The sequence below is a fragment of the Pantherophis guttatus genome, chromosome 4, assembly GCF_059756535.1.
Source record: "Pantherophis guttatus breed Tessera chromosome 4, ASM5975653v1, whole genome shotgun sequence".
Taxonomy (NCBI): domain Eukaryota; kingdom Metazoa; phylum Chordata; class Lepidosauria; order Squamata; family Colubridae; genus Pantherophis; species Pantherophis guttatus.
Window position 1 is genome coordinate 773,342 of NC_142066.1, and position 23,340 is coordinate 796,681.

General features: G+C 53.7%; 2 protein-coding genes across 4 annotated transcripts; both read left to right on the plus strand.

Annotated features, from left to right (window-relative positions):
- Positions 1-1,255: 1,255 nt before the first annotated feature.
- EPO (erythropoietin) lies at positions 1,256-6,891 on the plus strand. Of its 2 annotated transcripts, none has more exons than XM_087891599.1 (5): positions 1,256-1,827; positions 3,271-3,398; positions 3,723-3,812; positions 3,932-4,099; positions 4,565-6,891. In XM_087891599.1, exons 1-5 carry the CDS (start codon positions 1,815-1,817, stop codon positions 4,700-4,702), a joined length of 537 nt encoding a protein of 178 aa, XP_087747725.1. In that variant the 5' UTR covers positions 1,256-1,814; the 3' UTR covers positions 4,703-6,891. The 2 variants fall into 2 exon arrangements, with proteins under 2 accessions (XP_087747725.1, XP_087747724.1); XM_087891598.1 differs by lacking the exon at positions 1,256-1,827 and adding an exon at positions 2,724-2,954.
- Positions 6,892-9,099: 2,208 nt separating this feature from the next.
- Positions 9,100-22,580, plus strand: TFR2 (transferrin receptor 2). 2 transcript variants are annotated; one of them, XM_087893768.1, is made up of 19 exons: positions 9,100-9,170; positions 10,852-10,913; positions 11,930-12,152; positions 12,492-12,684; positions 13,580-13,720; positions 13,811-13,922; positions 14,806-14,928; positions 15,527-15,643; positions 15,862-16,001; positions 16,113-16,285; positions 16,405-16,524; positions 17,022-17,104; positions 17,564-17,627; positions 17,881-17,948; positions 18,054-18,130; positions 18,571-18,655; positions 19,226-19,453; positions 20,998-21,138; positions 21,696-22,580. In XM_087893768.1, exons 2-19 carry the CDS (start codon positions 10,881-10,883, stop codon positions 21,936-21,938), a joined length of 2,364 nt encoding a protein of 787 aa, XP_087749894.1. In that variant the 5' UTR covers positions 9,100-9,170; positions 10,852-10,880; the 3' UTR covers positions 21,939-22,580. The 2 variants fall into 2 exon arrangements, with proteins under 2 accessions (XP_087749894.1, XP_087749893.1); XM_087893767.1 differs by having other exon boundaries at positions 9,105-9,170; positions 10,855-10,913.
- The last annotated feature ends 760 nt before the right edge of the window (positions 22,581-23,340 follow it).

Below are 23,340 nucleotides of genomic sequence, written 5' to 3' on the forward strand. Positions count from 1 at the left end.
CCTAGCACTCAAAAGACCCCAAGAGACCCCCACTCCCCCTTCCCCCTCCCTCTAGAATCTCAATCAGCACCGTTTGCAAACTCCAGACCGGGCTTCCCCAGTGCTACGACAGGCTACCTGGCCAGAGGAAGCGCTACGGACCTCCCCACGTCTGAGCTGCTGAGGCAAGCAGACCCCGGCCCCTCCTGAGGGCAGCCCCCCACCCAGCCCGGTCCCCAAGCGCCAGAGCCCCAAAGAACCAGCCCCCTTTTTCTGAGGGAACCCTCCCTGCTCCGCCACCTCCACAAGTGTACATAAATGGCTTTTACCAGAAATGGAGTGGACAGGGCAGCAAAAACAGAACTCCACTTGATTTCTCTTGCCAGTTTCTACCCCACTCCTCCATCCTGCGGGAACTCCAGGCAAAAAGCAGGATGAAATTGGGAAGGAAGTTAACTAAAAGTAGAACGAAGGCTTGTCTGGCAGGGATTCCCCCGTGAACTGAGTGGCTGAAATGGGTAAAGCTTTAAGGCCAGGGCAGGATGGAGAAGAGGACACATTCAGATGTTCCTAGCATGACCCAGGTTTCAGAAACCGGCTTTGGGACGTTCTACGCATCCCTTCTCTTTCTCTCCTGCCAGGGGTGGGTGGGTAGGGGGAAGCCTGACTCTCCTGTGGGAGGGAAGGCAGCCCCACAACTGTCACAGGGACTCTGAGACTGTCCCTCAAGGTCACGCCCATGCCCCCACCCCACCTGGGCATATTCCATGGGGCCACTGTGGGGGCGTTTCCAGTAAGAAGGGGTTTTGCCCCTTTTTCGGAAGGAGGGCAAAGGGTCAAGGCTGCTTGAGCGCCAGGGGTGGGGGGGGTTGGGGAGGGAAGTCCCAGGCTCCAGGGGGGCCCACTCTGGCAGCCGCCCAGCCCAGGGCCCCAAGCCAGAGGGTGCCTTCTCCTGCTCTTCCTCCTCCAAGGGTCCGTGGGGAGGAAACGGGCCATCCTCGGCCGCTTTCTGGCACCGGTTAGTGGCCGGCTGCCAAGCTGCTGACCTTCTCCCCTTCCAGGCCTTAACCTGTGGCTGGCGGGGGGCCAGAGGGAGACGTGCTGCGTCTTGCATGGCCCTTCGCGGAGCCCTGGCGCGACCTGCGGAGAAAGCCCCCTTGACTTCCGCCTGGCCGGCCGAGGGAAACTGCCCATCGCTCCCTGGGCCGGTCCAGTGACATTCTTCCCTTCAGAGAAGGCAGGGTGCCTGGTGCGGTGGGGGGGGGGGAGAGAGAGAGAAGGCCACCTGGGACGTAGAGCAAAGAGAGCAGCGGATGAAACATTAACCGTCCTGCCTCGTGCGCCTGGTGTCGCAGCAAGGGAAGTGCTGGCTGGGGTCTGCAGGAGGAGAGCCAGGGGGTCTCCGGCAAACTCGGGTGGGGAAGTTTGCACCGGGCGAGACCCCAGACAGGACGGTGGTCTCCTCCATTGCTTCTCAGCCCTAGGAGAGGAGGAGGAAGAGGAAGCTGAGACGGTCGGGGGGCTGCCGGGACCCCAGAGGACCGCTGGAGCAAGGAGCAAAGTTCTGGAGAGGCTCGTCCGGTCAAGCAGAGTCCCGGCTGGGAGAGGAAGCCTCTGAAACTCACCTGGCGGTGTGGATTGTGGCCCCTGCTGGACTTCGGCTGCTTCCCCGGCAGATTGAGGAGTGACTCAGAGAAGGAAGGCGAGGAAGGGGACTGATCCCTGCCCCAGTTGTCAGAGAGGACCCGGCCCTGCCAGCCGCCCCCGACGGCCGTCGATGGAGAGCTGTGGAGCCAGAGGGGTCCGGTAGTTGCTGGGACCATGAAGTGTTGGCTATGGGGATCCCTGGTAAGTGGTGTTGTTCCAGAGGTTGCCAAGAGGGAGGGCAGCCCCACGGTGCCAGCCGTGGTGATCGATGGCGCTGGGCACCGGCCAAAAAGGTTGGCTGTCGGGGAAATCGCGGGGCCGCCCTTCCCATCCATCAAAGTCCACAGTCTTGGAGAGGGAGGGTGCCCATCATTCCCTGCCTGGAGGGGGCCTGGGATGGGAACAGGGTGTTTCAGTGATGGGGCAGTCAGATTTAACCTGTTGGATAAACCTGGCCAAGCACCAGCAAGGAGGACAGAAGATGGGGCATTTAAATCAGGAGTGTGTCTGCGTGAAGCTGCGGAGTTGGGGAACCATGGGGGGGGGCTGAAGGGGCCTCTATTTCTAGGCCTCTTTGTGGACATCATCTTAGGAAAGTGCAAAGTAGGTTGGGGGATAATCTCCCCATTGCAAAAAGAAGGAAGGGGGGCAGGAAAGACCACCAGTTGAAGGAGGTCTGAGTTCAGGGGGATTTGCACATTTCAGAGAGGAGGGTGGGTGAGTTCGCAGCAGCGGCTCTCCCGGCAGGTAGAAAAACGAGGCTCGTCTGTATGCCCTCTGGGAGCCCAGCAGCTGGAACGCAGCTTGGGTGGCCCCAGGCTGAGGATGTGGGAAAAATCTTGCACATATTCCCAAGTTTGACCGCCTCGGACTTTGGCCACCCTGGAGAGAAACCAAATTAGTTAAGCGTGAAGGAATGGCCGGCCCGATAAGGAATCTGTCAACACTGCAGGCCGAGAGGTGAGGGCTGAAGTGGGCGTGTGGGGCAGGGGAGGTGAGAATCGCAGCAGCAAGGTGAAAAAATGGGGGAAGGAAAAGCCCCATTTGCCACCTTGGGCTGGGAAGAAGGTCCGGGATCCAGCTGGCCCTTTCTGAGCCGGTCCTGGGGTTGATAGGGACCCCCAGGTCGATTCTGAAGTCCAGCATGGTGGTGGAGAACTGGCCAAGGGAAAGGCCAGGCGGGGCCCTAAGCATGGGGGGCAGAGACAGAGGGGCCCCGGGACCCCAAAAGACGGAGGAGAGCAGGCAGTCTGGAGCGGCCAAGTCACCTGTCCTGCCCACGGGAAATTGGCTGCCCGCCGGGCAATATTTGCTAGAAGACTTCCAAGGTCCTTTCCTTTCCTATTCTGTTGTTCTGTTATGCTTTTTGTTATTCTGTTATTCTGGGGTTCTGTTATTTTGCTCTTCTTTTGCTCTATTCTGTTATTCTATCACCATTTGTTATTCTGTTATTCTATTGTTCTGTTCTGTTCTTTTCTTACTCTTTTGTTATTCTGTTGTTCTATTATTCTATTATTCTGTTTTTTCTGTTATTTTCTAACTCTTTTGTCATTTTGTTGTTCTGTCATTCTGTTGTTGTTCTGTTGTTCCTTGCCTCCACTTCTTCACTGCAGCCTTTCCGTCTTTCTCCCGTTCCCCGTGCAGGGCTGATTCTATTCCTGTTAGTGTGGGCATCCTTGGACCCGGCTCTCCCGGCCCCCACCCAGCCCGTCTGCGACCAGAGCGTCATGAACAAGTTCATCCAAGACGCCAGCAAGATGGAGAAGGACATCGTAAGTCCAGACTCTGTTGCTCCGGATGGCCTGACTCGGAGTAGCCCAACCCTCCCCTTTCTCAGAGGAGCAATTTTGTCCTAACACTTAAACCAGGAGCTAAATGCCCCAGGATTGTGTGTGTGTGTGTGTGACTCAGGGAAGGGCAGATCCAGGCTGGGACGGTTTTGTGCCAGTCCCTGCAGGAGATGCCCCTGAGCCTGAAATAGAGGGAGATGTCCCCAAACTTTTCAGAAGTTGCAAGCAATCAAATCATGGAATCTTGGGGCTGGATGGGACCACAGAGGTCTTCTAGTCCAACCCCGTGGCCCCTTTTCCCCACAGGTGGATCTTTGCGAAGATGCCTGCAACTTATCAGAACATGTGACGGTGTCGGACACCCGGGTGAATTTTCCTGACTGGCGAGCAATGGACGTAAGTTGGCTTTGGGCGATGCCACGTGGGAACCTCACGACTAGGAAAGGGCCGGTCGGCTGACCGCCTTTTCCTTCTCCTCCTCCTCCTCCTCCTCCTCCCCCCTCTTTCTGCCCCAGAGGTCCAGGCAGGCCTCGGAGGTGTGGGGGGGCCAGGCGCTTCTGTCCAGCGCTGTCAGCCAAGTCAAAAGCCAGCAGCCCCGGATGCAGCCTTTCCTTCGCCAGCTGGAGGTGATGGAGAGCGGTTTGAGAAGCGTCCGTGAGATTCTGCGCAGGCACGACGCCCAGGTGAGGACACGCCGGGGCAAGAGGGCCCTTTGCACAGGCTCAGAGGCAATGGTTGCTTAGCAACAGAGGGGCCGGTTCTGCAGGAAATGCACTCCCAGGTCAATGAAGACTTTGCTTCGGTGTTTCTCAACCTTGGCCCCTTTAAGAGATGTGGACTTCAACTCCCAGGATGCCCCAGAGAAGTCAATGGATTCTTTGCTGGAGCATTCTGGGAGTCGATGTAACAGCTGCGAATCCAGATTCGCTTAACAACTGTGCTACTCACATAACAACAACACATAATCAACAACGGTGATTCGCTTAACAACTGCGACAAGAAAAATGGGGTAAACTCATGGAACAATGGTCTCGCTTAGCGACGGAAATGTCGGGCACCACTGTGGCCGTATGTCGAGGACTGGGGTCCCAAAGGCCTCCAGGGCGTGTCCCTTTCTTGTCTGACTTTGCTCCCTTCCTCTCTGACAGGCAGGCCCCCAGGAGGAGCCCCTCCCTCGGACGTTGAGTGTGCAAACGGTGCAAAAACTCTTCAGCGTTTATTCCAGTTTCCTACGTGGGAAGGTCAACTTATTCATCGCCAGCGTGTGCCAGGGGAGTGGCAGGTGACCAGGGGTGGGCCGCTGGCCACTCAGCGTGCCTCCCTTACCACGGGGAGGGGGAAGCCCCTCGGAGGCCAGACGATGATGAGAAACCGCTTGCTTTCTTGGCTGCTTGAGGGACACCGGCATACATCACCCTGGGCTGTGAAGACGGCAACGTTCCCTTCCACCCTCTGGATCGGGCAGCCAAGAAGCCCCCCTCCCCAAAAGTCACTTCTGCACGCTTCTAGGTGTCCCCGGAGTCTGGGGAGCGAAGGGGAGGAGACGGGCCCTCCGCTTGAGGGTCTCTCCTTCTGCAGCAAGACGGTGCGAGGGGACGATGTGCAAAGAAAGCAGGAATGGGGGTCTGGGGTCTCCCCCAAACTCAACGTTTGCCACCAGCATCCACGCAAAGAGGAAGAAACCAGGGCTGAAAAATGGGGGTGTGGCCCACTGGGGCGTCAGTGGACGGACTCTAGATGTGCTGGCGTAGACCCCCCCCCAAATCTGCACCATCATCACACCCGGCTGGAGAGAGAAGACGCAGAGCCGGTTTTGTGGGGGGTGGGATTCCCAATTTCTTAAAACGGAAAAATGTGCCTGGAGAAAATACCCGGTTTGTAAAAGGGGTTGTTAAACAGATCTGACAGATTTTAACAGAATAATAGAGTTGGGAGGGACCTTGTAGGTCATCTAGTCCAACCCGCCGTAGGAGACCCCGCCTACACCATTTCGGATAAGTGATGAAGCTCCCACAACTTCCGAAATGTCTGAAGTGGGAGAGGGTTTCCTGCGTAAGCAGGGGGTTGGACTAGAAGACCTCCGGGGTCCCTTCCCACTCTGTTATTCTATTCTCTTCTACCTAAGTTGGTGGGAAGTGGTGGGGACCCCTTCTTTGGAAAACGGGTGTGGGGGTGTCAAGGGCACCTTTTGCCTGGGGAAGGTGGGGGTCTCACTTGGTCAAGGTGAGCCCCTTGCACACTTACACATGTGGGGGCAGCCTTGACCTGAACATGACACACATACACCCCCAGTGCCCAGGCCCATGTGCCTGGTGGTGATAAGGGCTGGGGAGACGTCACAAGACAGCCATGCTTGGCAGGTGTCAATCAAACCACGGCCGACTTGGGAAATCTGGTACTGAAGCCTTTTAAACTAAAAACCCTCCGTTTTAAAGGTTGAACCTCTACAGGCAGTCCTGGACTTACGACCGTTCATTTAGTGACCGTTCAGAGTTAAAATGGCACTGGGAAAAGGGACTTAGGACCGTTTTTCACACTTACGACTGTTGCCGCATCTCCATGGGATCAAAATTCAGGCGCTTGGCAACTGACTCACATTTATGACGGTCGCAGCGTCCCGGGGTCGCGTGATTTCCCTCTCGGTGACCTTCCGATGAGCAAAGTCAATGGGGAAGCCCGATTCGCTTAACAACCGTGTTAGTAACTTTTTACAACCGCAACGATTCCCTTAACAACGGTGGCAAAAAACGGTCACAAAATGGGGCAAAACTCACGAAACAACTGTCTCGCTTAGCAACGGAACTTTTGGGGTCCGTTGTGGTCGTAAGGCGAGGACTGCCTGTTTTGTCAGAATGAGATAACGGCCTTTTCGCAAAGTTGCAGCCCCCCCCTCTTCTCCCCCCGCCACAAAACGTGGGAAAGGGGGGAGGGGGCTCTGCCCCAGTGAGTGATTGACAGCTGCCAGGCAACACATCCAACGGCTGGCCCTGGCTTGGTTGCACGTAGTCCTCGATTTAGTGACCGTTCAAAGTTACAACAGCACTAAAAAAAGAACCAGTCCTCGTAGTTAGGCCATCGCAGCATCCCTCACAGTCCTGCGATCAAAATTTGGGTGCTTGGACGTGACTCATTTACCTACCGCTTTGCTTAGCAACGGATGTTCTGGTGTCAGTCACGGTCGTAAACCGAGGACTTGCCTGCAACTGACGTTCGCCCAGCCAAGTTCCATGTTTTTTGGGAAAGGATTGTCCTTTATATACATATGTATAGTTTTACTCCTAAGGGACTTCTGGAGAGTTTATATTTGATATTAAGTTAAAGGTGTACAGTTTTTCTGAGTATTTATCGCGTTTCCTTCAAGAGCAGCTGCTTTTTTGTGAATCGGGTCTTGGAAAAAGGGAGGCAGATTCCCGACGGAAGGGCTGCGTCGGCTCTTGTTTATCTTGATTAAAAGTTGCTCTGCTTTTCCGAACAAGCCAGCATTTGTTTTTCTCCCAAAGAAGCTGCAGGTGGCGGGAGAGTGGGGGGGGGGGATGCGCAAGTCAGCTGGGGAGATGGAAGAAGCACTCTGCACATCCCCAGAGACCCACAGCGGCCTCTTTGCCTGACTTGGTTTTTTCCTCAGTCTTGGTGTGTTTTTTCCAGAGGCAACTGGACTTTCTGTTTTTCCTTGAAGACGTTTCCCTTCTCATCCAAGAAGCTTCCTCGGCTTCCTACTCTCAGAGCTGAAGAAGCTTCTTGGATGAGAAGGGAAACGTCTTCAAGGAAAAACAAAGGAAGTCCCATTGCCTCTGGAAAAAAAATCACCTTTGGGACCACCATGACGTGGATCAGGGGTCTCCAACCTTGGCAACTTTAAGCCTGGAGGACTTCAACTCCCAGAATCCCCCAGCTTTGCTAGGGGATTCTGGGAGTTGAAGTCCTCCAGGCTTAAAGTTGCCAAGGTTGGAGACCCCTGACCTGGATGATGGAGAATCTCCATACTCAAGCTTGGTGACTTTAAGATAGGTGGATTCCCGTCTCAGCCAGTGGGTTGGACTAGAAGACCTCCAAGGTCCCTTCCTGCCCTCTGATTCTGTGACTCCAATATCTCAGGGCAGGGGCTGCCCCAAAGAAGAGGGAGAGCAGGACAAGAAGCAACCGATGGAAACTAATCAAGGAGAGAAGCAACCTGGAACTAAGGAGAAATTTCCTGACAGTGAGAACAATTAACCAGTGGAACTGCCTGCCACCAGAAGTTCTGAATGCTCCATCACTGGAGTTTTTTTTTAAAAAAAGAGATTGCATAACCATTTGCAGGCACTTCGCACTTAAGCAGGGTTTTCCTGACTGCTTACTTTTACTTTTATTTGATTTATATACCACCCTACTCCCGAAGGACTCAGGACTGCTCACAACCTATTGTTGCCCCACATGTGTGCACACACGTGTGCCCCCCCCGGCCCAGCCTGGAAGGTCAGTCCCGTCTCCGGCCATAAAGCAGCCGGAAAAGGCCGCTGCCTCCGCCACGCCCATCACGTGCCCACCTCACTGCCAAGCCAAACAAGCAGCCCCTGGAAGCCTGGGATCGGCGGGCAGGATTCGCAGCTGGGCCCCCCCAGGCAGAGGGAGGGAGAGACTGGCAAGGCCTGGAACCGCACCGGGCAGGGCAAATATTTATTTATCCTGTTTTAATTGGTTTTTAATTAGGATTTTTTTATTATTGTATGTTTTTAATTTGTGTTCGCCACCCTGAGTCCTTTGGGAGAAGGGTGGCATATAAATAAATGAAAATAAATAAATAAAATAAATAGATCACCTATAGCTGCCTGCCCCAAGGAGCCTTCCCCAGCCAACTTCCTCTGCTGAATTAGCTTTTCAGCCTGCACCCCAACAGGGTCCGGGAGGTGCTCTACCTGTGGAACTACCGCTTCTCTACAGTAGCCATAATGCCCCCCAGATGGACTCTGCTGGTCTCTGGAGGATCAGTTGTTGGGCCAAGAAACTGGGTGCCTTTTATTGTGGGGGGGGGGAAGGAGGGGAGGGGGCAAGTGGGGGCAAAATGCCACCTGTGGGGCAGCCAAGCTGAACCCACCAGAAGCTGGGCTGGCTAAAGAGCAAGAGGCCCGAATCAACTGGGCCTCCTTCCTTGGGACCTCAGCCAGATGTGTGGACTTCAACTCCCAGAATTCCTCTCTGCTCAGCTGGCAACAAGCCAGCCCTACCAAAGCAGCAAAGCCTCCAGGGCAGCCGGGGGTCTCCCATCCACAAACCCACCCACCCACAATCATGGTTGGATGGTCCAGCCCCTTTGGCACCCCCAAACCAGCAGATCCCTGGGGACCCCGATGCCCAGAATCGCCAGGGACCCTAACACATCTAGAAGGTGCCAGGAAGAGAAGCTGGCAAAAGTGGGGGGGGGTTTCATATTGGGGAGTGGGGGAGATCTGGGTGCTGCTCTGCCCTCCCCAGGGACCCTTAGGGTTGAGGGTGTACATGTCACACAATCCCCCCTTCCCACATTTTACAGAGCTCTCTGGCTTTGGCAGTTTAATAGGGGCTTGATTTAGGGGCCCCCCTGCCCGGCAGCAAAAGGCAGGGTTTGACACCCCCCCCAATGCACAGCAGGAGTGTCAGCTCCTCTCTGGGAGGGGGCAACGCTGACGGCCGCCCCGGAGGGAGGAGCAGCTGCCCGAGGAGGAGGCCAAGGGCCGTCAGCCCAATTCCGCTGGGGCAGTCAGGGCCGGCTGGGCAGGGGCCTCCCAAGAGCCAGTGGTGAGTTGGGGTCTCTGTGGAGGGAGAGGGGGCATCGGTGGGCCCTGGGTCCACCTAGACTGGGGGGTCTCAGGCGGAAAAATTGGGGCTGTGATTGGCACCACCAAAAAACCATTGATCTGATATGGGGAATGGGGGGGGGTCCATGTGAATATCTCCCCTCCAATTCTTTGTCTCTCTTTGGGTTGAATTTTGCACAACACGTAGACACCCACAGCTGGGGAAGGGGGGGATGTACCTGCAAGGACCTCCTTACCTCCCCCCCCGTTACCCCTTCCTTCTCTTCCTTGGTGGTTGGGGGGCACTGTTTCCCTCCCCAAGACCCTCTGAATGGGACTCAGGCTCCGTTCCCACGAGCGTTTTAATCAGGGGAGCCCAGGGGTTTTGTTGGGGTCTATGTGGGGAGGGGTTTCTGTGCCAACCCCAATGGGGGGGATTCATTTGAGGATATTTTTTGTGGGGGGGTTGCGAACGCAGCCAAACCCTCAACTCTTTTATTAGCTTTGAGCAGAATTTAAATTAAGGGAATCAAACGGCTGCCCCACAATTTCTCCTGCCCCATTTTCGGAGGCGCCCCCTCCCCCCTCCAGGCCAAAGGGATTCTTGGGTCTGTGCAGGGATGAGGGGCCCATCCAGAAGGAGGCTTGGGGGTGATGGCGGGGGGACTGGAGTCTCCGGAAGAGCAAAAACTGGGGCCGTCTGAGTGACCCCTGGGTTCCCCCTCCCCACAAAGGTAGACCAGCTTTAGCAATCGGGTGTTGCAAGAGCAAGTAAACAATTTTTGTGCACGTGGCAATTGAAGCCGGATGGGGGGTGGTGGAAAAAGCACTCTTCGCCCCTCTCCCGCCCCCCATCGGCCTTTCACAAGCGGTCAGTCAGGCAGATGTTCACCCGGTGCAGCTCTCTCCTTCCCCACCCAAGGCATTTTTTCCCATACAAAAAACAGGTTGTGGTCCTTTTGCTGCACAACTCCGACCCCTATTGATGTTGTATAGTTTTTGTTCCTGGGGAGAGGGACACCCCAGCCCCATAGCGGACCCCGGGATGTAGGGCAGGTGGCTGAAAGCTGGGCACAGTGAACCCCAATTAACCCTTTTGTTGAGCAAGTCAGTGTAAACTATGAGGCCTGTTCGCTTGGATGCCAAGGGAGCTAATTCTGGCCCTGGTGGTCGGGGCACCACCAGGAGATCACAAAGCTCTGGGCTGGACTGTTGGTGGGGAAAACCTCAGCAAGAAGGCGCGCGTAGCAAGAGGCCAGCTCTGGGGAGGTTTGAAGGAGGTTGTAGACCAGGGGTGCCCGACTCTGGCCCCTTTAAGACCTGTGGACTTCAACTCCCAGAATTCCTCAGTCGGCTTTGCTGCTTTGCTGGCTGGGGAATTCTGGGAGTTGAAGTCCACAAGCCTTAAAAAGGGGCCAGGGTTGGACACCCCTGCTTTGCAACCAGCTAAGGGAGATTTGGGGGACGTACCCTCCCCACGTGCCCACCTTCTGCGCAGGGTCCAACCTCGAGACCGGGTGGACTCCCGCCTGCGCCACCCGATAACCCCCTTCCGAGTGCCTGGTGCTGATAAGGCGGCTGCAGCAGACACGTCTCCCTCAGGGCCCGGGGGAGGCAGGGTGTGCCCTGATAACTGCCTGGCACTGGTGGAGCCCTCAAGAATTTCTGCCTGCCTCTCTCAGCAGGGCTGCTCGGGGACCGACTGGGGACAATGGAGGTTTGGACAGCCCGCCTGCAGCGAGTGGTAAGTTTGGGAAGCCCTGATTCCCCCCTCCTGACCCACCCCGACCCCCTTAAAGCCACCAACACGCTCCCTGGTATTCCTGGAATGACACCCCTGCGAGGTAGACCGGCTGAGCACCCTAAGAATGTATGCACCGAAGACAAATTCCTTGTGCGTCCAATCACACTTGGCCAATAAAAGATTCTTATTCTAATTCTTATTCTTATTCTTATTCTTATTCTATTCTATTCTTATTCTATTATATTCTAATTCTATTCTAATTCTATTCTAATTCTATTCTAATTCTAATTCTAATTCTATTCTATTCTATTCTATTCTAATTCTAATTCTAATTCTAATTCTAATTCTATTCTATTCTATTCTAATTCTATTCTAATTCTAATTCTATTCTATTCCATTCTATTCTAATTCTAATTCTAATTCTAATTCTATTCTATTCTATTCTATTCTATTTCTAATTCTATTCTATTCTATTCTATTCTATTCTAATTCTAATTCTTATTCTATTCTAATTCTATTCTATTCTATTCTAATTCTATTCTATTCTAATTCTATTCTATTCTAATTCTAATTCTAATTCTATTCTATTCTAATTCTAATTCTTATTCTATTCTATTCTATTCTATTCTATTCTATTCTATTCTAATTCTATTCTATTCTAATTCTATTCTATTCTATTGTATTCTATTCTATTCTATTCTAATTCTAATTCTAATTCTATTCTATTCTAATTCTAATTCTAATTCTATTCTATTCTATTCTATTCTAATTCTATTCTATTCTAATTCTAATTCTTATTCTATTCTAATTCTATTCTATTCTATTCTGTTCTAATTCTATTCTATTCTATTCTAATTCTATTCTATTCTATTCTATTCTATTCTAATTCTAATTCTAATTCTAATTCTAATTCTAATTCTAATTCTATTCTATTCTAATTCTAATTCTTATTCTATTCTATTCTGTTCTAATTCTATTCTGAGAAGCGATGGCTGGTCTCCCGCTCTTTATTCCAGATCAGGCAAAAACCTGGGCAGAGGTCCTACACCATTTACCGCAACGCAGCCGAAGACGATGGGGACCCAAACCCGGGGGGGCTTCAGATCAAGATGGAGGAAGCCGAGGGGCCCAGCGCCCCCCCGTCCCGCAGCCAGAAGGCTGGGTCCCCCCCTCCGCGGCCGAACCGGTGGAAGACGTGGGTCTACCTGGTGTTGGTGGGCCTTCTCCTGCTCATCGTAGGTGAGGAAGGGGCTCCGGACCCCCTGCCAGCCTCTTGTCCCTGTCCCTCTGCCATCTGGATTTGCCCCCCTCACTCAGAGTTGTGCCCCAAACAATTCCAGTGGGATTAGACCAATGAGATGGTCTTCCTTTTGAGTCCCCAATACTGGGTGGGGGTCCCAAAGGGCCCCCTGTGTGTTTTTCCTAGGGACCGCCATCTTTGGGAGGGGGGGTCTTCTCCAAGCCCCAGTGGAGATGATGTCTGGCTCGGTTGGCCTCGGACCCTCCAGATTTCAACTTGCCTGCCCTTCGCCCCCCATCCCTTAACCACGGCCCCCCTTCTCTGCTGCCCCCCTGCAGGGTTCCTCCTGGGGTACGTCTCTTCCCGGAGGGGGTCCTGCACGGCCTGCGGGGATTTCTTGCCCATGGTCAACGAGGACGGGCCCTACCGGCCAGCTGAGGACCCCCGGGGGCCTCCCCCTCTCTACTGGAGCGACTTGAGGGAGATGTTCCAGAAGTATCTCAACGAGGAGAAGATCGAGGAGACCATCCGGTGAGGGGACCCAAGGAAAGAGGGGGATGGCAGGGGGACCTCTGGACAACTGGGGGGGGGACATCCAGGGGAGGGATTTCCTCTCCCCCTCAGTCATGGGGGGGGCAGGTCTCCCAGCCAAGCAAGCAACAGGACGGGCCCTCTTGGCATCTGTCACTTTTAAGGGACCCCCTGAATTTCTCCCATCTCTGCAACAGGAACTTCCTGCTGGAAATGTGGGGTGTGTGTGTGTGTATTTGGGGGTCACATGCAAAAGAGAGGACCCCTCCCGAGTGAGGAGGGGCATCTTATAGGGCATTTTTTTTTTTTGCTAACCATATTGATGTATATTTTTTAAATATTCCTTCTTTTTCCTTGTTTTTTTTTAATTTTTCTATAATTTTACCTTTTAAAACTCCTTTTTATTTCTTTGGGGTTTTTGTGATGGTTGAGTTGCCTAAAGTAGCCCTAGGGAGAGACAGACCAAATAATAATAATAATAATAATAATAATAATAATAATAATAATAATAATAATAATAATAATAATAATAATAATAATAATAATAATACCACCCTTGGGAAGTGTTTGACTAGTGATTTGGGATACGAAATCCAGCATGGTCATCTCGTTTGTGTGTATACTATAATAATAATAATAATAATAATAATAATAATAATAATAATAATAATAATAATAATAATAATAATAATAATAATAATAATAATAATGCATTTTTGAATGTTGACTGAGTTTCATATTTAATAAATAAAGAATAATAATAATAACATCAATAACAACAAATGATAATTATTATATTATATTATTCATTGTTAAAATATTTATAATTCATATGATTATAATTAATAATTGATATCGCCATCATTATCACCATCGTATCTCCCCTCCCCGGCAGAAAAGTGAGTGAGGGTCCCCACCCTCCGGGCTCCCCTCGTCTGGACGCCCTCTCCAGCCACGTCCTGGCAGCCTTCACCTCCTTTGGCATGGACCACAGCTGGACCGATAGCCACTACGTGGGGCTGCAGCGCCCCGACCGGTCAGTATGGCTGATACTGGGGGTTACTGGGGGGGGGGGAACAAGGGCTGGTGGGCCTTTTAACCCTTCCTGCACCCGCCTTTATTTCAGGGGGCGACCCAACTTCCTTCACCGGGTGGACGCCAACGGGGTCCTGATAGAAGAGCTGCAGCTGGAGGATCCAGAGGTTTACTGCCCCTACAGCGCCTCTGGCACCGTCGTGGTAATGCCCGCTGCTCTGCCCACTGGGCAACACTCCCTTCAAACCCGCAGACACAAACAGGGCACATTTGAGGTACAGATACAGAGACGCAGGGGTACAAATCCTCTCCAGTCCACCCAGTCTGGTCAGGGGGTCCAGAGGAAGGGGAGGGTCTCCAAACTCGGCCACTTTAACACTTCTGGACTTCAACTCCCAGAATTCCCAGGAGCTGGTTGAGGAATTCTGGGAATCAAAGTCCACAGATTATAACTTTAGCATACAGGTAGTCCTCAAATTATGACCACGATTGAACCCGAAATTTCTGATGCTAAGCTAGACAGTTGTTAAGTGAACTTTGCCTCATTTTACGACCTTTCTCATCACGGTTGTTAAGTGAATCCCTGCAGTAGTTAATCTTAGCCAGGTGGTTGTTGAGTGAATTTGGCTTCCCCATTGACTTTTGTGACTCAGAAGGTCACAAAAGGAGATCACATGACCCCGGGACACTGCAATCGTCATAAATACGAGTCAGTTGCCAAGCGTCTGAATTTTGCTCCCGTGCCTGCGATGGACATAAGTGTGAAAAACAATCACAAGTCCCTGTTTTCAGGGCTGTTGTAACTTCGCACAGTCACTAAATGGATTGTCGCATGTCGTTGGAGCATCCCTGAGTCAGTGGAGGAATGAAAAATACAAACGAGGGATTAAGATAGACTTCACCCAGGGCTGGCAGCTCTTCGAGAGAAGTTCCAATAAAATCCTTGGCTCAGAAGAGCCCAGGAGGGGGGCTGGTGGTTTTGCATTGTCTCATCCTTTGGGGAGGGAATTCTCCGCCCCACCCCCACCCCCCACTTGAAGGGTTCCCCCCTTCCTCTGAGCATCTTTCCCCCCTCCCCATCCTCAGGGCGGCCTTGTCTTTGCCAACTACGGGCGCAGGGAGGACTTTGGGGTGCTGGAGCAGCAGGGGCTGAGTCCACGGGGACACCTGGTCATCGTTCGCGTTGGGAAAATCAGCTACGCCGAGAAGGTGAGCCAGGCTTCACCCCAACACCGTAGGCACCGTCCCCTATTATCATCATCATCTTTTAATGACCCCATAAATCTCTTCTGGGGTGGGCAACTGAATGGAGCTGAGGGTTTTACTGGCCAGATGCCCTTCCTGTCACCATTGCGGAGTTTTGTTCAGCAGATAAATTCTCATTGTGCTCAGAGAGAGAAATATCTGCCTCTACGTAGGATCGAACTCACAGCCTCCTGATTGTGAGGCCAGAGCTCCACCTCTAGGCCACCGCAGCCCTCTAACAGACACCCCCCACCCCAATCCCGGGGCAGAAAGATTCCGGCCATGGCTGCTGGTTTGTGGGCATCTCTGGAAGGTTCACCTGTCGGGGGGACAGGTGCGGTTTCTGGACCCCCGAAGGTGCAGCTGTGCAGAGGGGGGAGGACAGGTGACCTCTTGCAATTGGGGAGGGGGGGACACATCCAAAGCACCCTCCCTGTGGGAAGGGGAGACAAAGGGGGGGCTCGGTTGGGAATCATGCAGAACAGACTCGGGGGACATTGAGGAAGGGATGGGGGGTCATGAAAGGGGAAGGGTCATTCTGAGTACTTTCTCCCCCCCCCAGGTGGCCAACGCAGAGGCTAGCCAGGCGAAGGGCATCCTCATCTACCCGGACCCCAGCGACATCCCCCAAGACCCCCGTAAACTGGGCCTTTTCCCTAACATCAGCATTTACGGGCATGTGAGTAGATTTGAGGGGGGGGAGGTCAGAAGCAGCTGTTGAACCTGCCCCCTCCCCATTTTGCATTCTGCTCCCTGCCGGGGCCCTCCCAATGCATCGGGGGCCATCGAGCAGGCGGTGGAAGCGGAGAGCCCCTGCTGCAGCCTGCTCCGGGGTAGACTGCCTTGGCCGAGGGAGGCTCTGAGTGGCTTTCTCAGCTTTTCTTCCCCCTCTTGCAGGTTCATATGGGGGCTGGAGATCCTTACAGCCCTGGCTTCCCGTCCTTCAACCACACCCAGTTTCCCCCCGTAAGATCTTCGGGGCTGCCCACGATCCCGGCTCACCCCATAAGCGCCGCCGTGGCTGCCCGCCTGCTCCGGTGTGTAGCTGGGCGGTTTGGGGGGGCACCGTTGAGTGGGGCGAAGGATGGAAACGGGGGAGCTGTGCCCACTTTCAGATGGCGCATGTTCGTTTCTGGTTCCCTTTGCAGGCAGCTGACGGGACCCCCGGCCCCCTCGGCCTGGAGGGGTCACCTTCCGGAGGTCCCCTACCTGCTCGGCCCCGGGGGCCCCAGTTTCCGCCTGCAGCTCGGGGTGCACAACATCCAGCAGTCGGTGATGATTAACAACGTTTTTGGCTGCATTGAGGGCAAATTTGAACCCGGTACAGCGGGCACGGAGTTCGGGGTGGGTCGGCAAGGAAGAGAGAAGGGAGCTTTGGGGTTCCTGCAAGTGAGACTGATCTCCTGTGATCCTTTTGTTCCTTTGCTTCGGACCTGCTAGATCACTATCTGATCGTGGGGGCCCAGAGGGACTCCCTGGGGCCCGGAGCTGCCCGGTCCGGAGTGGGCACGGCCATTTTGCTCGAACTGGCCCGGACGTTTGTCGCCATGGTGCAGAACGGTAAGGCCACGACGGAGGCATGGAAGGGTGGGGTGGGAGGGTCACTTCATAAGACCCCAGAGTCCCCCTGCCATACAGGTAGTCCTTGATTTACGACCACCTGAAATTTCTGTCGCTAAGTGAGACAGTTGTGAAGTGAGCTTTGCCTATTTTGCTCCCTTTCTTCCACATGGACGTTAAGCGAATCCGGCTCCCCCCTTGATTTTGCTCGTCACAAGGTTACGTGACTCAGGACATTGTAACCGTCATAAATATGAGTCACTTGCCAAGTCACTTTTTCAGTGCCGTTGTAACTTCCGACGATCACTAAATGAAGGGTTGTAAATCGAGGACGGCCTGTAAAATGTGAGAGGGCCGCTTTCAAAGGCAATGGACCTCAGGGCTCCCTTTTGGGTCCCCGCAGCTGTTGGGGGCCACTTTGGCGCCGCGGGGGAGGAGGTCACGAGTTCGAGAGAAGCTGCCTAGGAGTGATGGAGATCCCGTGTCCTACACTGCAGGGTTCCAGCTACGGAGAAGCCTGCTCTTTGTGAGCTGGGATGCGGGCGATTTTGGCAGCGTGGGCTCCACCGAGTGGCTGGAGGTAAGTGTGGCTGGGCGCGCCGTGGGCAGCCCAGGGGGCAGGTATGAGACACGCTGGGCTGTGCCCCTTTCTCAGGGTATAGAATAGAATAAGAGAGTTGGAAGGGACCTTAGAGGTCTTCTAGTCCAACCCCCTGCCCAGGCAGGAAACCCTCCACCACTTCAGACAAATCCAACCTCTTCTTAAAAACTTCCAGTGTTGGAGCATTCGCAACTTCTGCAGGCAAGTTGTATGTGAAAGAGGGGTGCGCTGGGAACCCACCAATCGGACGTGCCCCCCCAAAGCCCTCCTCCCCACCTGTCTGTCTCTTGGGCAGCCCACGGACCAGACCTCTTAATCAGGGGGCCTCAGCCATGGGAGCAGGGGGGCTCCTCCTCCTGGCTGCCCCACGGAGGGTCTCTGAATGGGGGAAGCCCCCTACTTCTAACCCCCTTTTAAGGCAGACTCTGATCTCTTCAGGGGTACCTGACCATGCTCCACCTGAAGGCCGCTGCCTACATCAGCCTGGACAATGCGGTCCTGGGTGAGTGGGGAGGGGGAGGCAGGCAGCCCACCCACCCCCAAGAGACTGCTGGCCTTGAGGGTGGGGGGAGGGAAGTCAGGCTCAGCTGCCCAAGGGAGTTTGTGGAAAGACCCTCCCCATTGCCATCCGAGGCTGCTAAGGGGATAGAGGCCCCCAACTGCCCTTATCCCCAGCCAGGTGGAAAACAGGCTGGGAGAGGCACAGAAAAAAGTTCTCAATGAGGACTAGATCCTTGGCCCTGGTCTCTTCGCAGGGGATGACAGATTACTGGCTAAGACCAGCCCTGCCCTGATCAGCCTCATCGAGAGCGTCATTAAGCAGGTGAGGAGCCCCCTCCTTTTGGGGAATGGGCGGATGGGGCAGGTGGGGGGGGGCAGGACAAAAGGGTCTCCGTGGGGCTATCCATCCCCAACTTCCTTCCTTCAGGTGGACAGTCCTAATCGCAGTGGTCAAAGCATCTTCGAGCAGATGACCGAGCAGGGCCAGCGCTGGGAAAACGAGGGGTAAGAAGGATTTACACCCCTATTTTGAGACCCCCCCCCCCTTGGTTCCCCTCCCATCAGGGCTGAGCTCCAGAACTGGCCAGCTAAAAATTGGACAATAATCAGAGTAAAAAAAACAAAACAGGGGCTTAATCGGTTATTTCTTAACCTTGGCAACTTAAAAGCAGGTTGGACTTCAACTCCCAGAATTCCCCATCTGGCTGACTCCAAAGTTGGCCCCGTTAAGACTGGTGGACTTCAACTCCCAGAATTCCTTGCTGGCTGGGGAATTCTGGGAGTTGAAGTCCACCCATCTTTACACTGTCATGGTTGAGAGAAACACGGGGCGAAACGAATCCCGCTGGTTTCTAGGGGCTCAAAATCTCCCTAACTGCCATTTCTGGAATCCCCCCCTCCCTTTGACCCCCCCCTTGACCCTGGTGGCTTCTCTCCCTTCTCAGCATCCAGCCCCTTCCCATGGACAGCAGCGCCTTCGCCTTCACCTCTTTCGGGGGGGTCCCGGCAGTGGAGTTCTCTTTTGCAGAGGTGAGATGCCCACCCTCCCCCTTGCCCAAAATGGGGCAACCCCTCACCCACCCACCCTGTGCGAGACTGACGTGCAGGTAGTCCTCCACTTACGAGCGTAGCTGAGCCCAAAATTTCTGTCGCTAACTGAGACAGTCGTTAAGGGAGTTTTGCCCTGTTTTACGACCTTTCTTCACCACGGATGTTAAAGGAATCACTGAAGTTGTTAAGTGAACCCATTGACTTGTCTTGGCGGAAGGTCGCAAAAGGGGATACATGACACACACACACCCGGGACACTGGGATTGTCGTAAATACGAGTCAGTTGCCAAGTGTCCGAATTTTGATCACTTGACCATAAGGATGCTGTGACGGTCATAAGTGTGAAAAACGATCACAAGCAAGCGGTTGTAAGTCGAGGACCACCTAGAAACGGACAGTGTTGGGATCTTCTGCCCATAGCAATGGTCATTATCTTTCCCCCCTCCCCTCCGTTCTGGAGGGGGCACCCTCAGGGGAATAGGACCCCCGGCCCCTTCCCCATTGGGGGCAGAGGCAGGGTCTGCAGGTTTTGCCCTGTTGCCCCCGCAGGACTCGCGCCCGTACCCCTTCCTCAACACCATGCTGGACACCTACGACCACCTCAACCGGGTTCTCCAGGGGCGCCTGCCCGCCGTGGCCAAGACCGTGGCCGAGGTGGTGGGACACCTGCTCATCAAGCTGAGCCACGACCACCTGCTGCCCCTCGACTACTGGTGCTATGGAGACGTCCTCCTGCAGGAGATCGCCCACTTCAACCAGTTCAATGCCCAGCTGAAGGTGGGCGCCTGCCCTCCCCCTCCCCTCCCCTCCCCTCCCCAGCCTCTCTCATGGTTAGGAAGAACTAACCCTGTGAGGTGGGCTGAAAGAGAGCGGCCGACCGAAATCACCCAGTTACTTTCGTGCTGGGGATTAGCCCCAAGTCACCTAGCTGGCTTTCCTGCTTAAAACGGAACCAGAACTCCCAGTCTCCTGGAGTTTGGCCCACCTAGCTGGCTATCATGCCTAAGGAGGGACTAGAACTCCCCGTCTCCTGGTGATTGGCCCAAAGGCGGGACTAGAACTCCCTGTCTCCTGGTGATTGGCCCAAAGTCACCTAGCTGGCTTTCCTGCTTAAAACGGAACTAGAACTCCCAGTCTCCTGGAGTTTGGCCCATGGTCACCTAGCTGGCTATCATGCCAAGGAGGGACTAGAACTCCCCGTCTCCTGGTGATTGGTCCAAAGGCAGGACTAGAACTCCCTGTCTCCTGGAGTTTGGCCCACAGTCACCTAGCTGGCTTTCCTGCTTAAAACGGAACTAGAACTCCCAGTCTCCTGGAGTTTGGCCCATGGTCACCTAGCTGGCTATCATGCCAAGGAGGGACTAGAACTCCCCGTCTCCTGGTGATTGGCCCAAAGGCGGGACTAGAACTCCCTGTCTCCTGGTGATTGGCCCAAAGTCACCTAGCTGGCTTTCCTGCTTAAAACGGAACTAGAACTCCCAGTCTCCTGGAGTTTGGCCCATGGTCACCTAGCTGGCTATCATGCCAAGGAGGGACTAGAACTCCCCGTCTCCTGGTGATTGGCCCAAAGGCGGGACTAGAACTCCCTGTCTCCTGGAGTTTGGCCCACAGTCACCTAGCTGGCTTTCCTGCTTAAAACGGAACTAGAACTCCCAGTCTCCTGGAGTTTGGCCCATGGTCACCTAGCTGGCTATCATGCCAAGGAGGGACTAGAACTCCCCGTCTCCTGGTGATTGGTCCAAAGGCAGGACTAGAACTCCCTGTCTCCTGGTGATTGGCCCAAAGGCAGGAATAGAACTCCCTGTCTCCTGGTGATTGGCCCAAAGTCACCCAGCTGTCTTTGGTGCCTGACTAGACCTCACTGTCTCCTGGTTCCTAGCCTGATGCTTTCACCCCAAACCAAATTGGCCCATCAGTATTTGGGGAGCATTTTCTGCAAAGCTTTCTCTAACAGTGCTCCCCAAAATGGAGATTTGAGCGTCTGTGCATCTGAGAATTTGAGGGGGGGGGGAGAATGTCTCCAATTTCATACCCACTCCATGTTGCAGGCGGAGAGCCAGGTTGCACCCCACAGTGGCCCCAAAGCAGAGAGAGCCTAGTAGTGCCACCTTTTCAAATAATTTGATTTTTAGCATCCGGTCCTCCCAGGGAAAACTCAGCTTACTTGTATCCAGCAGGGGGCGCACAGGTGAGAAACAGGCCTGCTCACCTGTGGCGCCACCTGCCAGGTGATGCTGCTGGGCCTCTCTCCTCTGCCCCCACCCCTCGGAACCCTATACCCGGGCTTCACACCCTTCCCCCTCTGCTTCTCCCTCGCCCAGAGTCGGGGTCTCACCCTGCAGTGGATGTATTCGGCAAGGGGGGATTATGCGCGGGCCGCCGAGAAGTTGCGCAGGGACATCTACACCTCGGAGGAGCAAAACGAGCGGCTGCTGCGGATCTTCAACGTCCGCATAATGCGGGTGAGGCCAAGGGGGGGGTCTTGGAGGGCTCGGGGGCTGCTGGCCTGCAAATTGCCAAGAACTGTGGGAGGGGGCAATGTTTCCCCTCTCTTCTCCCCCCCCCCAAGGGAATTGCACTTGGGTGGAAAAAGTGGGTTGTAGCTGGGATCGAATTTGGGGAGGGGGGATTCTTGTTGAGTCACTAACTTCAGGTATTTCCAACTGTTTTCCAAGCTTTACAGCTTTAAGAGGGGTGGACTGCAACTCCCAGAATTCCCCAGCCAGCAAAGCTGGCTGGGGAATTCTGGGAGTTGCAGTCCACCCCTCTTAAAGCTGCAAACTCAGAAAAGACTGCGTTTCAGAGGTAGCTACTTTCATAAGCAGAAGTAGCTGCTTTCATTGCTGCCAGAATAACATTTATTAGGCAGGAAAAAAAAGCCCCTGGACCCAAATCCTGCAAGATCATAGATTGGTAGCTCTGGGGGTCCCAATCCCTCAGCCCAGCAGTGGCCCTTTGGGGTCCGTGGCTCCCCCCCACCAGGCCCCAAAGGACGCGTCCCTGTGCTTCCCTCCTCCAGGTGGAATTCTACTTCCTCTCTCAATATGTGGCAGTGACCGAGACCCCCTTCCGCCACATCATCCACGGCCGGGGCCCCCACACCCTGAGGGCCCTCCTGGAGCACGTCAGCCTCCTGCGGGACGCCCCGGAAAAGTTTGACGAAGGTCTCTTCCGCCGACAACTGGCCCTCGTCACCTGGACGCTGCAGGGGGCCGCCAATGCCCTCAGCGGGGACGTGTGGAACATCGACAACAACTTCTGAGCCGAGACCCCCAATCCGGGCCCGGGGGTCCCCCTGTGGCCCCTAATGTCAGCTCTGGTGTTTAGAGTCTCTCGGATGCTCCCCTCGGCTCCATCTCTAGTTACCCCACCCCCCAAAAGTCCTCGCAAAGCAGATCCTTTTGGCAAACGGCGTTGCACTTTTGTCTTTTGTGCAAGCACACGCGTGTGAGTTGCACACGCAGAGGGGTTTCGTTGCAGCCCCGCCCCTTTTTCCTCTTCCTTTCCTCCCCACTTTTCCTCCCCGATTCTTAATTTATCAGTGACAGGGTTCACTATGAATTATTGGAATATTGCTATGCAATAGAATAGCAAAACCCTTCGTGCCTCCCGGGTTAATTATTTACTCCCCCCCCTCCCCCAATGAAATCACAGCCCCCTTCTTGGCCCACCCCCCCTCCTTCTCCCCCCCCCTGCCCGGATTTATCAGCAGCAAGGTCTGCTATAAATGGAATTGATTTATTGCTATGTAATAAGACAGGAATCCTGCACCCCTCCTTTTCTTCCTTCCTTCCTTCTTTCACTCCTCCTCCAGCCAGCCTTCCACTCGCTCGTTGCTCCTTCTTGGTTAATCCGTCAGCGGCTGCAAATGTTTATTGCACGATGGAATAAAAAGCTAATTGACTTTTTTTTTTCTTTGATGTTGACGAAGGCCTGGTAGATGGAGAGCTGCATTCATTCATTCATTCTTTATTTAATTTATTTAAATGTTTATACCGCCCTTCTCCCGAACGACTCAGGGCAGTGCACAGCCAACACTAAAACACACATATACAAAAAACTTAAAAGCAGTTTAAAAATATATTCAATAATTTGGCCCCCGTCTTATTAAAAACTAAAATTATCAATCATTTCTCTCACCTGCCTGGCAGGTGTCAGTCAAATCATGGCCGACTGGGGAAATTCAGCACTGACTGAAGCCACCGTGTAAAAAATTCGGTTTTAAAGGTTGAATCTCTACAGGTAGTCCTCATTTCGTGACAGTTTCAAGTTCCAGCGGAACTGAAAAAGGGATTTATGAGTCGGCCTCCCTGCACTTACCTGGGAGCCAAAACGGGCCGTGTGAGGTTTGCCTGAAACCGGCTGGATCCCTCCACTGCTCAGGACTCTTTTTCACACCTACAACCTGTGCAGCATCCCCAAAATTCAGACACTTGGCAACTAACTCGTATTTATGACGGTTGCCGTGTCCCAAGGTCACATGATCCCCTTTTGCGACCTTCTGACAAGCAAAGTCAACAGGGAAGCCAGATTCACTTAACCACCGTGTGACTCGCTTAACGACTGCGGTGATTCACTTAACCACCGTGGAAAGAAAGGTTGTAAAATGGATCAAAACTCACTTAACAACTGTCTCACTTAGCAACAGATATTTTCGGCTCAGT